At 45.7% G+C, this 16,989-nt stretch overlaps 1 protein-coding gene across 2 annotated transcripts in view; it reads left to right on the top strand.

Moving 5' to 3' along the window:
• Window positions 1-16,989, top strand: part of ABTB3 (ankyrin repeat and BTB domain containing 3) — a 181,812-nt gene that overhangs the window by 126,103 nt on the left and 38,720 nt on the right. For both annotated transcript variants that reach the window (XM_075501809.1, XM_075501801.1), the window contains exon 4: window positions 5,294-5,446. In XM_075501809.1, the coding sequence (XP_075357924.1) occupies window positions 5,294-5,446 (153 nt within the window). The remainder of the gene's footprint in view (window positions 1-5,293; window positions 5,447-16,989) is intronic.

Raw genomic sequence — 16,989 nt, 5'->3', positions numbered from 1 at the left:
CGGCTCTGCTGTGAGCGGGGGGCTGGTGGCCTGTCCAGGGTGTGTGAGCCACAGCGGTGGAGGAAGACTGAGCCTGGGTGAGGAGCATTCAGAGGTGATGAGCGTGCCATCAGGAAGGTGGTTTAAGTCTGCACGCCAGAGAAGGACACAGTCAATTGTCCCTCCTTTGGGACTCTCGTCGCCTGGCAAAAATGATTAGGGGGTCACCCGCCGGAGGGCAGCTCAGGAGAAGTCACCCCCATAGTGGGAACTGGGATGAGAGAGTGGGACAGGACACTGCTTTCCTGGCAGGGGGGTCCCACCGAAAAGGTGGATTACCCTCTGCAAGGGAGAGGTAGCGACTGGGGAGAGGAAGAACAGCTTAACCTGCTGGGAAATCAAGAAAAAGAGGGTGGATGTGAATGGCGGCCTTGCTCTTGAAGGACTGGGCAGCAAGGTGGACCCTGAAGTCACGGTCAGTGGGCAGCAGGGAGTCTGCAGCCTGCAAACGTGGTAGGGGCAGAGAAAAACCAGGGCCAGGGTTATTGGGAGCTGGGGTTTGTAGGAGTGCTGGCCCTGGTGCTTTGCAACTCCAGTGTCGCAGTGGGTGGCATCCAGAAAGGAGCTTCATCAGCCTCCTCGCAGACCCACGCAAAAATAATGCGGCATCCTATTGCATTTTACACTGCGCATTTCTCATGCTCTTCCCTCCTCATGTTTATATACAGGTATACTGCCACTGATAACAATATTATTATTAATAATAATAATAATGATGATGATGAAAAAGCCTGAGCTATTGCATATGCATGACGAGACTTTTAATATCTCTCTGTGCCAGCAAGCCATGGAGGGAAATGGTGGGCAGCCCAGGACTACTGCGCGCCTGTCTGGAGGGGTGTGGGTTTTGGGCGAAAGGTGGCATGACTGGAGCAGGTTACGCCTTACATTTAGGCCCCCCCAAGAACATTTGCTTTCCTGATGAGCCATTCTGTAATTCAAAGTGCCCCACAGATATCAACCTCGCAAAAAAAGAGAGAGGTTTGAGGTCCGATCGGGTGTGAAGGCGTCATCGGCTCTGCTCCGGCGGCGAGGGTGCCGGCGGGGAGCTGTCTGTCTGAGGGCGATGCGGAGAAGGATGTGTGATATCCGGGACGGGAGAGGAAGGCGAGGGGTCGTCCCTTGCAGGGGGTGCCGGCTGCGTATTGCCTGCAGATGTCTGCAAGGCACAGGAGCTCGCGGGTCCCCGAGCCGTCCCAAAATAGATGCGAGAGGGGCACTGGGCGGCGGGAGGGAACAGGGAGGGGGATGCTGTGTGGAGGGAGGAACCGGCGATGTGAGGGTTTGTGGGGCGCTTATAACTCCCTTTTCTATTCAAGTAGGGACCTGGGGAGGGCATGCTCCCAGAGGAGCCGGCTGTCCCCTTGCCAAGGACCCGGGGGGGGCAGTGCCCAGAAGGGTCCAACCCTTTGGGATCCGCCTTTTGTTGGCCTCCCCCATCCCTCCCCCACCTCCCAGCTCTTCTGTGTGGGATGGGGATTGCTCTGTGCAGAGACCTCTCCCTGCATCCCCATCTGGCACGTTTTTCCCCTTAGACGACAGTTCAGGAAAATACAAACCTGTGCCGAAATCCATCCTTTATTTGGGACGTTACTTAAGCTCGTGCTTAACTTTGAGCTGCAGTGAATTAAAGAGGATGGGAGCACGCGTTTAAAGTTAGGCACAGGTAGAGAGGTGGGCTGGGGGAGGAGAGCAGAGTGCTCGCTGACCCGCACCCCGTAAGGTGCTTCTGCAGCAAGCGAGGTGCTCCTGACTTTCCACATCGTTCAGGCAGAGTCAAGCCCAGCACGTTCCTACCGCGGTTAGATTAATTTAATTAAGGCGTGCGCTTCCAAAACGTATAACTAGGTGACTTATCTGCTACGTGTCTGCTCTGGGACACAAAAGCACCGAACTCCCTTGGTTGTTACCTGCCTTTGTACAGCAGAGATAAATCAATGTGTACGCCAATGATGTGATGCATTCGCCTAACCTGTTTTTGCACAGTGTCATTTGAAAAGTGAAATATGTCTTGCTGATGTCACATTGGTTATCACCTCCCTATAACTTTGTGTTCCTCTTTCTCCTTTGGCACACAAACAGCATTAAAAAAAAAAAAATCCCCTTCACATGGTGCATAGACTCTTGAAGGGTATTTTTAACCTATTACACTCAACCATATTTGGTTCTCTTCTGAAAGTACAAATTCCCTGACATGCTCAGATATGCAGTGATGGGAGGGGGGTTTTTGCCTCGGAAAAAGGAATGTAATATATTCTGGGTGAACTCCATGTCCTCATGTATAGACTGAAATTGGCCGTTAGAGAAAATCCCCCCGCTTCCGCCACACACCGATTCTCTTCCCTTTCGGGATTTATTGCACCAAATAGCCACGTTCATTTCTATTTCTCTGTTGAAGTTTGCAAGACCAGGAAAGAAAAAAAAAATGCAATTTTATAGTGCAGTTCTGACAGTTCCTGTACATAATTTTATTTGGTATGCTCCTTACTGTGGTGGGGCAGATCTGCTGGGTGAGTTTCTGACCTGCATGAGAGAAGAGAAGAAACCGTGAAGCCCCGAGTCCCCTGTTCAGGCATGGCCCTCTGCTCTTCTGTTCGCCCAGCAGATGTTATAGGAAGGCTCTGTTCAAGCCTATCTTCATTTCTGTGATCCAGACTGTGCCCACTCATGCAAACCATAACCTAGAATTGTGTTTCCCTTTAATTGTTTTCCTGGCACCAAGTTTTGTGGGTAACTGTATGGATTTTTACACTTCCAGTGTGATTTGCAGCTCCCTTTCTGCTGTTTGCTCAGCAAGTGATGAAACCAACTCCCACCGATCACTTGTCCCCAGCTACTTAACCCCACGAGAGAGGGTCCCTTCTGCTCTGAGGACACGTAGAGCAGGTGACCTGCTTCCCAGGTCACCTTCCAGGAGCAGATACACCCCTGCTTCTCCCCTTTCCCTCCTCTGACCGCCGCCACCGTCATGACAAATGAGCCGAGTTATGGAAATTGTTTTGCAGGAGCTGTGGGAGAAGGTGTTCTGTCTTTATTTGCCACCTTACGTGGCTGCGGCAGGTCTGGGGAAAGCAAAAAGCCCTAGAAACAAATGCAGCCTGGTCTTGAGGTGACGGCGATGTGTTTGAATAGAATAATGATGAAAGTGGCAAGTCAGCCAAAGATGTCATATTTCAAAGGGAGGCTGTTCATTTAAGTGCCCGTGAGATTTGGGAACCCAGCATCCCAGGGAAGGTTAGTGGGCTCAGGGCTTCTCTGTCCTTAGGCGCTTTTGAAACAGATCATCTTTCCTTAAAAATATTAATATCAGAGCTATGTAAAGTCAAGCCTTCAAAAGATAAATAAATGGCATAAAGAGCTATAAATAGGAAAAGGATATTCCAGAATCAACATCCTCTTAAATAATTTTTCTCAGGGTAGATCCTTTTGGGGTAAAGTTATATATTTAAAATGTGAAGTATTTGCCTACTGGGCACCTAATCCAGACTTCACTTTTTTTTTTTCCATTCTTTTCCTTTTGAGAAAAGGGACCGCATAAAGGAAGGCAAGTAAGGGAAAGCAGTATCAAATGAAAAGGAGCAGGAGAAGTGAAGGGAGCAAAAGCAGGGGATGCTGCTGCACTAAAAGGAACATTTCCAGTATTAGGATGATATACTGAGCTAATAAAAAGAGGGAATATGGGAATATACAGTTAAAGAGGAGGGGAAAGGGAGCCACATGGGAAATGAGACAAAAGAAAAAGGTTCAGAAGAAGGAGGTAAGAGTAGGTTAATTACAGACATTCCTTGAGGACAGTAGTCATCTACAAGTTTCATATCTTCTTTTTTTGTTGTTTTGTTTTGTTTTTTAATATAGCAATCTCTGTTAACATCTCTTAGCTATGGTATCTGCTTCACAGTGTGGATGAAACAGTTTCACTGTGTTTAAGTAGTTCTCAGCAGTCCTGACTAAACACAGGACTTTCAGTATAGTTTTCAAGTAGCTCTTGGATGGATTTATTATTTTTTAATGATTTTACAATTGTTAGAATTTTATAATATATTTTTATAAAGAGGAATTTCTTCTACCCTTCCTCGTCCCTTCCCCACACAGACTTTGTCTCCTGTGTACAGCCACGGAGGAGACACCCGTTTTGGACACCCCAGCTAGGAGGTGAAGCGGGCATGAAAACTTATTGGGGAGGGCAGTTGCGGCAACCTGCGTTGCTCTGGGGATTTTGTCCACCCTGACCTAACAGGCAGTGACCTTCCAAGATGTTCAGCTGCAGATATTTTATTTTTATCTCCAAACTACGACTTGAAGCGATGGTTCTCATTTAAGATTTGGCATTTTTCTCTCTGTCCCCAAATAATTTTTAACATAGATGGGGCAAGCTGTATGCTGTGTGCTCCATCTAAGGCTTGGGCAGCTCTCGCTAGGACATGGGGCTGGCCGGGTCTTGTGCAGTGAAGGAGACATGGTCCATGTCTCTGATAGTGTCCATGCTTTGCTCAAGTGGGGGCTGTGGCCCAGAGTCCCACTATCCACTTTGGGGGGCAGTTTTGTGTATTTTTGCTCGAGTGGCAGAAGACCTGGTACCCAAATGTGTACTGGTTTGATACCGCTAAAAGTGAAACGAAAACAGTCTGATTTCTGGTGCTGCTCACAGATAACGTCAACAATACAGCGGGATCAGTGCTAAGGTCCCCACTTTCAGCGCTGAGCAGAAGGTGCACATTGCATTGGTAGGAGATGCTGGAGACTTCTTCATGCTTCACCTCTCCATCCATGGCATCCTGGGGTGGGGGCATCCCCTCTCTCTGCCGTGGTTCGTTCTCCCGTCCCTATTGCAAAGCAGCTGGGGAGAGTACCCAGCCTGGCGCATCAGCCGGAGCAGGACGTGGTCCTGCGCCAGGCTCCTGCCCTCTTTTCGGGATACACTGTGCGAAGGATGGGGGGGCAGGGAGGGCTTCCCAGGCGGGTGCACTGACCTCAGAGGAGCCCCATAAAATAAAGCGTGGCTCATAATCTCACTCTTCAAATAATTCTGCTCCGGAGACAGCGTGAGACATCTTGATTTAGACCTCCTTGAAATTTGCTGAGCCAGTTTGCTCTCCCATGCTTTCGTTTTGCTTGTTTCCTTCTCTCTCTCTCTGTGTATACATTCTCACACATACATACACATGCACTCACACACCCCCCTGCCCTCTCTTGCTGTATACCTGTTATTTTGATGCTGGTGTATTGTAGCATTCATGTCTGTGTGCTTTCCCAGGCCGTTCATTGTGCTGCCTCCCCTGATGGAGTGGATACGGGTTGCCGTGGCTCACGCGGGGCACCGTCGCAGTTTCTCGGTGGACAGCGATGACGTACGGCAGGCAGCGAGGCTCTTGCTGCCAGGAGTTGACTGCGAACCTCGACAGTTAAAGTAAGTCCACCAAAAAAAATCTGCTGCTTTGTGCAAAATGTGTCTCTCTTTCCTAGTGACAGTGAGCGAGCGAGCAGGCAGGCAGAGGGCTCTGTTATTGCCTTGAGATGTGCATGGATGCTCGGGCTCGTTGCTGTGTGCGTTGCAAAATCGGCTCCTGGTATTTGCTCACATCCGTGGATAAGCCGGTTGCATGGTAATGGGTGCCTGAATATCTCACAGCTGGATCGAGCCCATAATCTGCTCTTCAGAGCTCATATGGTGGTGGTTTTTTTCTCTTACTATTAGGTTCTGCTTGCTAATGAGGGGCTGAAATCTTCTGCTAATTGTCTGCTTCACGTTGCTTTGCTATAAGGTACTGAGATGTAATTGGCAGGGCTGCAGATATTTTTCAGTGCTTTTGTTTTCAGCATTAATGCTTAAAGGGCACATTTAAACTTATAGGTAAGACTACCTCTTGCAGTAAAATTGTATTTTTCATGCTAATGTCGGTTCAAATTAGTTGTAAATGTCAGCCTAGATAATTTGACTTTTTCATGTATGAGATGTGACCTTTTGGTTTTCTAACGAAGTCTTAAAGTATTTATTGCCAGGATATGTTTTTAGTGTCTGTTTTGCCTTATTATTATGTACATGTATAAAAGCATGATCTAGGGCTGTTCTGGAGTCAAGGATATATTTGGTTTTGATTTTCATATGAAAAGGCATTCTGAATCTGCCAAAGTAGCAATTACTCACTGCTGTCGCTTCACAAATTTGTACATAAACCCCAATTTTCAGCAGTTTGCCTCTTCATACAACAGTAGGTGCATTCTTTCCTCCCAACACAGAAAGCGGAGGGATGATCTACATGATTAGCCGGGACAACCTGTATCGGAGCAGCTGCCTTCTATTGACTCTGGCCTTGACATGCTCTTTTACCAGAGAGTGTAATACTTTACTTCGAGATCTGCATAGGCTTTTTATAGTCGCAGCTATTCAATATTTATTTGAAATTCAACATATTCCTTCAAAGCGTAATCTTGAGCATTTCAGATTTCAAATCTTGGCTATAATTGCTTCCCTTTGGTGTGACCATCTTGGCCCTCATTTCCAGAAGTGCAGTATCCTGCAGCCCTACTGACACGTCAGGACTTACAGATACTGTGCACTTTCTGAAGACCTAGTACTTGGTTTTGAAAAGGCACAATTAATTTAATACCTGTTCCAGTATTTAGGTAGGATTGAAACTAAGGATTGCAAATAAGGTAATAATGTTTCTACTCTACATCCTCTGTCTTAAAAATGAAGGTAGATACAGTTAAATATTTGTGGATTTAAAAAAACCCTCACTATACCATTCTTAAAGTTATATTTTGTCAACTATTACATAATTTTCCAGGAGTTTCAAAATCATTTGAAGTTGGGGCGGGTTGTATTATGCTGCATAAGAATTCATGAATTATGAGGAACAAATCAGCATTTAAAGTTGCTATCAAGAATTCATTTCATAAAGAATATATGCGGTAGCTGTTGTCCTGCTTGTCTTGCAAGGGAGAGCGAGCCTGAAGAGCACAGCCTGGGATTAATCAGGTGGGAATGAAAAGAGAAATAATTCCTGAGACAAATTCTGCATTTTACAGAGAGCAGACTTTGCGGTGTACCCTTATTTGACTGCAGGGGCCTGATTCACCCCCGATGTCCCAAAACGGAGATCTCACTCTACTGTGCTGGCAGAGGTCTACAAATGAGTGTCTGCGTACTTTGGGTTTTATTTTAAGGTCTGTGCGTACTGCCAGCGTAGTGCAGGTTCTTTGCGTAGCTGTGAATCAGGCCCCGGCTGCCTGTAATCCTGAGATCAAAGGAAGGACTGAGCTTTTCTGAAGAATAATGTGAAGCATCAGGACGTTAATTTGAAACCTTGCAGCTTGTAATTTTTTATTTGTATTCAGTGCAGACCCTCAGCACTTCTCATTTTCCACTAAGCCGAGCGCCAACCTTTCATGCCTCCCCGTTAGGGAGGGAGGGTTTCCAACTATCAGCTCCTCAGCAAGCATCAGTTCCATAAATGAGGGGGAGCGGGGGGAACACAACAACTTTGCAGGGGATGGCTTTTCAAATAAGCTGTGTGACGGATGACAGCTGGAGGATTTTAAATGCAGTTAGCTTGATATATTTTGTGACTTTTATAGAAATGGCTTAATAAGTAGGACCTTGAAACTGGTTCAGTTTCTAGGCTTTTCTTAGCAGTCTTCTTTAGTCCCTAAAATATAGAGACCTGAACCCAAAAGTTCCCATGGTCCCGTGTGATATTGCATCATTCCACGGTGTTGATTCACGACCTGTCATTGCAAATGCATGAAGCAAAATCGGCTTCCATGCTGGAAAAACACGCATGCGGGGGGAGGGGGAGAGAGAGAGATTGGCAGGATCTCAAAGGCTATGAAGTTCAGGATCGGTTTGGATAAAAACCAAATGTTCAGTTTCTTATCTGAACTACAGCATGGAGGTCTCCCAGCAGATCCGTGTGACACTTCCCAGCACAATCACATACTCCAGCCGTGAGGTTCTCAATATGTGGCTTTGTAAATCATCTCTGTTTTCTTCCTGCCTGTCATTCCAATACTTCCTCTCTTTCTCCCCTCTTCTGATCTTTTTTAAAAAATCCTTCGCCTTAATTTCTTGCAATGTTTTCATCTCCTGAAAGAGGAGCTGCTCTTGCTCTGGGTAGAGGAGTGAGGGAAGCTGGAATCAGGCAGGAGCTGCCTGTCTCCTTCTGAATCTCTTTTCATTTTACAGCAGCAGGCATGCCAGAAAGTTTCTTCCCTTTCCCCAGCCGTAGAAGATGAGCAAGGATATAAATGTTCCCCTTCCCCCAGGAGTGGAAGCTTTAAATAAAGTAGTTGTCTCCACCTTTTGCAAGGAGGTTGGTTTCACAGATGGACTGACTGCTGGATGCAGGACAGCTAGCTGAGACAGAAGCCCAAGTTGTGTCCAAAATACTCTTTGTCATAGTGGGAGACCAGACTTAAATAAAGCCTCACCTGTACCCAGGCCCTGTTGGGCCACGTGAGGCAGCTGGATGTAGTCAGTAGAGAACTGTGTGCAAAGTAGCTCTCTGCTGGCATAAATCTGGTGAAGGTGGGTGCTCTGCTCCCTGCTCTAGACCTTTTGTTAATGAAGACATCAGGGATGAAGGTGATTTGTTGCCAGAAAGGGCCATGGTGGTAAAAACCTGACCTGCCTTTCTGCTGCAATAAGGTAGCGTCACTTCTCCGTCTGCGCTGGGTCTGGCTGGCGGCAAACACATGCCTGATTTTGGCTGCTCCTCATCATTGCATCTGCAAGGGGTACCTTTCCACTTGCTCCACCTAAACACAAGAAGCTCTTTGCATGTCTTTCCTTCCTCCATTCTGTGGGACATTTGTTTAAAAAAAAAAAAAACCAAACCCAAAACCAATCTGTTAGACATGCTGGGGAGGATTGCTAATGGATGACTACATCTGGGGACTGGAGGCTGATGGCAGAGAAACAGAGCAAGGGAGGAGCATCCTGTGTTGCTCAGCACAAAGGCTGCCGTGCTTTTTATCAGGGTCAGTGGCTTCATTTCTGGTTGCAATATATTATGGCAATCCTGGAGGATGTAGAGATGGTGGAACAAACTGAACCGAGAGACATGGTAGTGTCATGCTGGGGACTGTTACATGGTTGTTTCTGCACCTAACTGGATAAAAGGCTATTTTCTGGTCAGTCAGAGGTTAAAAGAAGGATATAGTCTGGGGTGCAAGTGTGTGTGCAGGCACCTGTGTTCATTCTGATATCCAGAAGCAGCAAAAACTGAAGAAAAATCCACTTTGGGGCAGTCTTGGAGACCTGAGTGCAATTCCCCTCCACAAAGGGCAATCCCCATGTGTTATTTGAAATATTCTCTTCTACCCTCAGCATTGCCTCAGACCTCTTAGATTCCAAGTCATCCCCTTTCTGGCCTCTCTGGGGAAAGCTGCTTTTCCCAGCTGTTTCTGGGCCTGCCAAGCAGCCCCCTCCTCCCCGAGAAGGGCTCTGCCCTCCGCTGAAGGGAATGAGGTGGTCAGCGTCTTCACTCCTGGCACCTCCAGTGGTGCGGGAGGACGTGTTTCAGGAGATCCCAGCTTGCACTGTCTGAGGGTGGGGTTCTGGCCAAAAGTCCCAGCTGGACATCTGACCCCCAGCTTGGCTGGGGACGGAATGGCCTGTGGGGTTGCTGACCTAGCCCTCGTCACATCCAAGGGACCTTCCTGGCATCTGAACGAAGAGGAACACTGAATGTGGCCTCACGGCACTGAGATCCTCCAGAAGCGTTGCCCGTGAGGCTGGGCGTTTCTCTGCAGCCACAGGGGTGTCTGGAAGCCCTCTCATGCTCATTAGTCCCGCGTCCCGCTGCTCAGCTCCTGTGAAGCTCCTGGCTGAGGTTTGGAGGAGAAGCAGAGCTTAGTCGTCTCGAGGTGTGGTTTCTTCTTATCTGTAGATGAAAAGGCTCGTGCCTTTCTCTTGCACACTGGAGAAGCGAGATTGCTCCCTGCGGCATTGATTACTGTCCACCACGGGCCACAGCTGCTTCACTGGAGGCAGGCGTGGGCAGGAGGAGCCTGGGACAATTCTGTAAAGAGGTCTGAAGTCCTTTTTGGCAGCTGTACCCAAAGGGCAGAGATGGGAAATGGCATTTTTGCCACCAGGCTCCTCATGGGTGGAGTCCCACAGGGGTCTGTTTTCTTCTTGCCCCATCCCATCTTGATGTGCAGCCCGTGGAGACCCCTCAGGCTCTGGTACCACCAGGGTGCATCGTGGTCCCTTGTTTGCAGTCCCTGGTCGGTGGGGTTGGACTCCGGAGGACAGAGCTAGGCAGTAGGGTTTGCATGCCGGCCCCGCTGGTGCGGTCAGAGCACCCCCTCACCTTCCAGTCAGATTTAGTTGGAGGTGGCAGCACCGCTGCTGGTAGAGCAGAGCTGGTGAGAGCAGGAGCTGGCACGACAGGGCGTGTGCCAGTGCACAGGTGGAGAGCCATAACTTGATCCCCTTTAATTGCTTGCTCATACACTTCAGCAGCATTTCTGAGTTATGGCTAGGTTCCCCGAGGGTGCTGGGCTCACCCTTTGGGCAGTAAATAATCCCTTTTCTTCTCTGGCTGGCTGTGAGTCTGGGTCCTATCTCTGCTCCTGGCCATGGACATAACACATTTTTTTTTCTCTCTTCCAGGAGTACAGAGGTGAAATTGGTATCTGTAAGTCCTGGCCTTGAGGAGGCACCTGTGAGAGGTGTGCATCAGTGCCAAGAGAGGCCACCCCCCAAGAACTTAAGTGAATACTTTGGTTCTGTTTTCAGGAAGAAAATCTTTGGGGGAAAAGGAAAAATAAATAAAAGCAACAAGGTTATGAAAATGGAAAAACAGTAATCAAAAGGAGAGCAAATTATGCAGCTTAATGCACTCAAATTGGGGTGACCAGATAACCTCTATCCCAGCGATGAGAAAGAGTTGCCTCACGAAATCAGAGGGTCAGAGGGAAATATTTTCCTCAAAGCCCGGAGTGGTGCCGTAACTCTAAGGAGTAATAATAGTAATGCCCAACGTTTGAAAAGGATGAAAAACGATCTGAGGAAAATTCCAGGCTGTTAGTGCAAGGCCTTCGAATGTTTTTTCAAGCAAAGACTGATTAAAGACATGTTGTTGAGGGAAAAATGGGATAAAATGTGACACAGATTTTCTAAAGATAGATCTTGCCAGACTAATCTAATAACTTTTTGATAAGATAACTGATTTTCTACCCCAAGGAAATTCAGTAGATTTCATCTCTTTGGACTTGAGTGAACGATTTGATGCAGTCTATGCAGGGAGCTATTAGTTAAGCCAGAGAAGATAGGGATTAGTAAAGGAATTGGGAAGTGAGCAGGGGCTGGCTTCAAGTGAGGTAGCGGGCTCTGGGTTGGCTGCAGTGGAGTTACAAGCAGAGATCTTCAGCTCTCCCTCTTAAAAACTGGTCTTTTTTAATTTTCAGAAAGGGCTTTGGCACAAATCTTAGCAGTGTGCTCATGAAGTTAAAATTTGCTGATGCCACAACGTTGAGAGGCATTGTCCTGACAGAGGATGTTTGGGAAATCATCCAGGAAAAAGTGGATGACCTTGAGGGCTGGGACAAAAGAAATGGGGTGAAATGCAGTTTTCCACTAATGGAAGGCAAACACTTGGAGATTAATTAGAAAAATACATACTGCAGTGCATATGTAGCATATACACTATGTATACAGTATAATATATACTGTATTGGGAGCTGCATATTGGAAAGGTGGTGGTAAAAACTGTAGAGCAGTATTTCGTCTCAGAATGATTGTGAACCACAAAAGTGGCTTTTTCTTTAGCCATGAAAAAAGCAAATGCATTTTGAGAGTTCATCAAGAGAGGTATTTCCAGTAGAAGCAGGGAAATACTGGTGCCTCTGTATGTGGAAGTGGTAGGAAGTGATGTGGAATCGCAAATCATGTGTCCGGGTCAAGAAAATACATTGGAGCAGGTACAGAGGAATGGGCTGGGGTGATGGGAGTTTTGACAAAATGTTCTCATGGAGGAAGACTAGAAGAAAGGGGCTCATTCAGCTGAGCGAAGTGGGTGCTGAGGGAACATGCGACTCTTCTCTAGAAATACGTCAGGAGTAAACACTGCGGAAGGAAAAATACACTATATTTAAAGGGCAGCACAGACACAGGAATATGTGGATATTAACAGGTCATGAGTAAGTTCAAACTGAAAGTGTAGATGGATCCAAGCCTTGCTGCAGCATAGGGCAGGGTTTATTAACTGTCCAGTCCCATATGCTCCCACAGCTGCTGCCCCGTCGCAGCCTCACCCAGGGCTCCTAGTTGCATTTACAGCTCCGATCCAGAAAGGTCTCCGGGCAAATGCAGTGTCTGAGTGCCTTTGAAAACCTGTCTGTAATTGAAAATCAGTCCTAATTTCCAATTAGCCTTGGCCTGAGAATACCTAAGTCTGCTTTTCTGTCTGGGACCATCCCTCTTAATGAAGGCTCTCTAGGAAAACAGGATTATGGACCTCAGGAGTGAAGCTTGTTTAACATGGGAGCATCCTTGGCTCATTCTAGAGAGTTTTCTTAAGACTGTGGGAAGGGAAAAATACAGCAATGTAAAGGGAAGATGTGCTATTTTGTTCTTTCTGAGCAGTCTATACCATTTGCCGTGTCATCTTAATGCTATACCATGCATAAGCACTTCTAACTTGAAAGTGAAAGAGGAAGAGTTGCATTTAATGTTTTATTTATGGAAATCCTGTGCTTGTACTAGAGCATGAAAATATAAATAGACTTTAATAATAGAGATTTGAAGGCAGAAAAATATTTCCACTGCTCTTCGCTCTCCCTTAAAATGCACTGGGTAAGGGGCTGAGTTTCTGGAGAGGGAGAGAGAGTAGAAAATTGCTAAGAAATTCTGCTATTTAACTAGATACAGCCACTTTTAAGTAGGGGTGGTTGGTGTTTGCCTAGCTCCTTGAATGTCCTTGTTCTTCCCACAAATTTTCACTAATCCTTTAACACCAGCCGTGGCTATTGCTGTAATTAGACACAAAAATGCCAAACCAGCAAGCAGTAGCAAACAAGCTACTTGACAAAATCCACCCGTCCCTTGGGGCAGATGGTGCCAGTGGATGAAGGAGATTTTATTACTTAAAAGGTAGAACATGGGTTTCCTGAGGTGAATCTCAACCTCTCCTGCCAACCAGCTGCTTGAAGACAACCATAATAAAAAAATTATTGAAGGGGAGGACCTTGCCCTTATGTTCTCCTTCACTTTAGGACAGAACACACTTGTATTTTTATAGGCTTTAGGATCCCTCCTTCTTGGGTTTTTCCATTGCGAGCAAGTTCACCAGTGTTTCATATGCTCTATCTCTATATACATTCCTGAATGCAATAATCAGGATACAGATAACTTATTGTCTTCCGCTCATTAGTGAAGACTTGAGCTATCTATTTATATGAACGATTAATCTGTACCCAAATTTTCCTATGATATGTTGGCCTTGTTCGAAATCTGAAGTCAGATTCAATTTTGAACATGGTTCCTGGCCTATGTACATGGGACTGTAATATTAAGAGTGTTTTGAAATACAGATTTGGGTCTTGATTTGATAGTCACATCACTTTTTAAATGTATTTTCCAGTATCTGTAACCAATTTATTCTCAGGCCTTTGACAAGAATGAGAGGTTGGCTAATAAATATCTGGAGTGTTTTCATTTTCTTGTCTTAATTTGGCTCCTGATTAAAGTAAATGGAGATATTTTCTCTGCGTTAAAAAGTAGTGCTCTTCACTTCTATCAACATGTTTGTCCTTAAGTTTCCCTCTCTCCAAAACTAAAAATGCAAATAATTGTCTTAATATAGTATTTATATTGCAGTCCTGTTAATATCAGCATTATAGTCCCTTTTAAAGCACCACATTAGAAAAAAGAGCGCTCACAAATTTAAATCAAATCGTCTTGCCGCTCCTGCTATTGCTGTTTGTGTCTGTAGTCTCACTGAAGAGCCCCAGGCAAGGAACAGGACCCTTTTGTGCTACGGGCTGTGCATGCCCAGATCAAAACTGTGATCCCTGACCCCAAGAAATTCAGCATTGCAAATGCATGTGTATTGTTGGCTAAAATATGACTCCTTCCAGACTTCCACCAGCTAAACTATAATTTCTGACTCAAGACCTCATTCATATTTAGGACAGAGACAGACTGAATAAACTCCACAGAGCTAAAAAGATGGATTTAATTAATAGATTATCATTCTTTTAATTGAAAGGGCTGGCGATTGAGTCCCAGGTGGACAAGCAAGGTTTTGGCGTGCTTGGCTATCAGGATGATGATCTGTTCCTTTCAGTGGAGGGGAGCGTTTGCCCTGCTGCTTGTCATAGTCTGCACTCCATTTATTTTAAATCAACTATTAGCATGCTATGCTGGCACATAGAACTTAGAACATGATTAGGATGTTCTTACTTTTTTTTTTTGTAACATTTACAGAGCATTGTTTTGGTTTTTGGTTTGTTTTTTTTTTTTTTCCTCTACTGCTGACTATTGCAATAATCCCCTCCCAAAGAACAAATTATTAAAAAGCTATGTAGTAAGAGAGCTGCTGTGTCTACCAGTTACGATGGAAACACTTTGCCTTTGAATCATCCGTTTTCCCAAATGTATTCAATCCATGAGTAATTTATTAAAGATCCGCACAGACCCCATCTTAGCCAGTCCAAGTGAAAATGAAAACAAAAAAAAAGAAACCCCTTACATTTAAAGCGTTGCTGTATAAGTGGTGCATTATGTTTTCATAATGTGAGTTTGGGAAAAGATAAAAATAATTTGCTGTACTGCTAGGACCCATTGTAAATGAAGAAGATTATTTTTGACTCCCTTCAGAGGTTTGAGTATTTTGGAGTACAATAGCGTGTCATGGTCACCATGCAGCATTTGACAGTGACCATTTGCAAATAATTAATGTTACCATGGCATCCCCCATAGAAAGCCACAGTAAAGTTAATTATGTGCAGTGGCAACACTGTAATGATCTTGAAGATAACTGCTGTAGAAGCATATCTGTGAGAAGAATATCTGTGAGGAATTAAAAGAGGAGTTGGAGAAAATTGTATTGCATTGTAAGTTTAAAAATGTGGTCACAGCTTTGCTACAAATATAAAATTGAGAATATTTCACCTGTTTCTAATTTTCCTTTTATTTACAAAGGCAATTGTTTGCTTGATTCAAGGTAGGGAGGGAACAGTTAGGGAGTTTACAGGCTGTGTGATTGAACCCCTGAATTAGAGGGGTGGATGTGCTGTTGAGCACGAGGACTATGATCAGTGTATGTTATTAATTCAAGCGTATTACTTCTCAGTTCTGGGAGTGGGAGCCATGTGTACAGCAATGGTGGTGCCAAGGAGCCTGCCCAGCCCCACAGGTTGCTCAGCAGGAGAATCCAGAATGGGCTCAGTCTTTTGAGAGAGGCTGTCACCCTTGAAGGATGCTGGCCAGTCCTACCTTTGTCACTGTATCCCCTCTCGGGGACCTCAAAGTTCACCTGACCCAGGTAGCATCTGGGGTGGTGATGTCCTGCCATCCTGAGACTGTCCCCAGGGAAAGGAGGGGGAGAAGAGCATTGGCCCCCCCTGGTCTTCTGCTCCTCCCATCAGACTTCCCTGCCTCTTCGATGAAAAAGCACCTTTTCTGCAGGGTGAGGTCTTGGGGAAAGGACGACCCGTGTGAGCGTTGGCAGCTAGCAGAGTCTGGCAATGAACCAAGGTGGCCTTGGAGGGGATGTCCCACTGTTGGGCCAGTGTCAACCTCCTCTGCGATTGGAAAGATCACAAAGACTTTTTGGCAAAAGGGCTGTGAACTGACTGTGCAGCTGGGGAGGTTTCCAGCTCTGTTTGCACTTACGCTGGCTTCCCTTGCTTTGCAGGCACAGTTTCACAACTCTAAAAAATGACCCTATATATTTAGCTGACTTAACTGTTCCTTGTCAACCTTATTTTTCAAGCTTCTTCCCATCCCTTTCCCACCTCTTCATAGCTTGTCAGTGTATTTGTTGGAATACAAAGTTAAAAAGTCTTGAGTGAGTCAAGCCTGGGTGCCTGTTCCCTTCCTCCTTTTTTAGCTTGCATCCTTTAATGTTTGTGATTCTGGACAGTGTCTGTGATGGAGCAGCATCCCCATATACAGTGTAATATGGAGCAGAGAGCCTCTGCTCCTGTTGGAATCCTCAAATCCTGTTGGAGCAGCTGAGGGAACTGGGGTTGTTCAGCCTGGAGAAAAGGAGGCTGAGGGGAGACCTTATTGCTCTCTACAACTACCTGAAAGGAGGTTGTAGAGAGGTGGGGGTCGGTCTCTTCTCCCAAGTAACAAGTGATAGGACAAGGGGAAATGGCCTCAAGTTTTTGCGCCAGGGGAGGTTTAGACTGGATATTAGGAAAAATTTCTTCACTGAAAGGGTCATCAAGCATTGGAACGGGCTGCCCAGGGAAGCGGTTGAGTCACCATCGCTGGAGGTATTTAAAAGACGTTTGGATGAGGTGCTTAGGGACATGGTGTAGTGGTGGGCTTGGCAGTGCTAGGTTAACGATTGGACTTGATGATCTTTAAGGTCTTTTCTAACCTGAATGGTTCTATAATTTTATGAATTGACATTATACAGTTAATGGTATGAAAGAGGACTTGCAAGCAAATGCAGTGCTATGGTGGCTTACGGTTGATTTTTTATGGATTTGGTTTTGGTTTTTTTTTTTTTTTAATTTTTCAATTTTAATTTTGAAATGCAACTACTCAGTCTGTCTGCTGTACCTACCGTCTTCCCAGTTGGCTTTCTCCAGTGTTAAAAGTGATGCTGTGTTCTCCTATTCTGTACTTGTAGTTCCCGATCATTTTTGATCTGTCTCTTCACTGCTTTTTATCTCTACATGTTAAATCTCCTTTTCCTTAACTCATTCATCTCTCTGGCTTTTTGAGATGTCGCTACGCTTTCTCTTCTGAAGCATCCTCCGGTCCTT

This window comes from Mycteria americana, chromosome 1, assembly GCF_035582795.1.
Source record: "Mycteria americana isolate JAX WOST 10 ecotype Jacksonville Zoo and Gardens chromosome 1, USCA_MyAme_1.0, whole genome shotgun sequence".
Taxonomy (NCBI): domain Eukaryota; kingdom Metazoa; phylum Chordata; class Aves; order Ciconiiformes; family Ciconiidae; genus Mycteria; species Mycteria americana.
The sequence above is the reverse complement of the archived record's forward strand: the minus strand, read 5'-3'. Positions and strand labels throughout refer to the sequence as shown.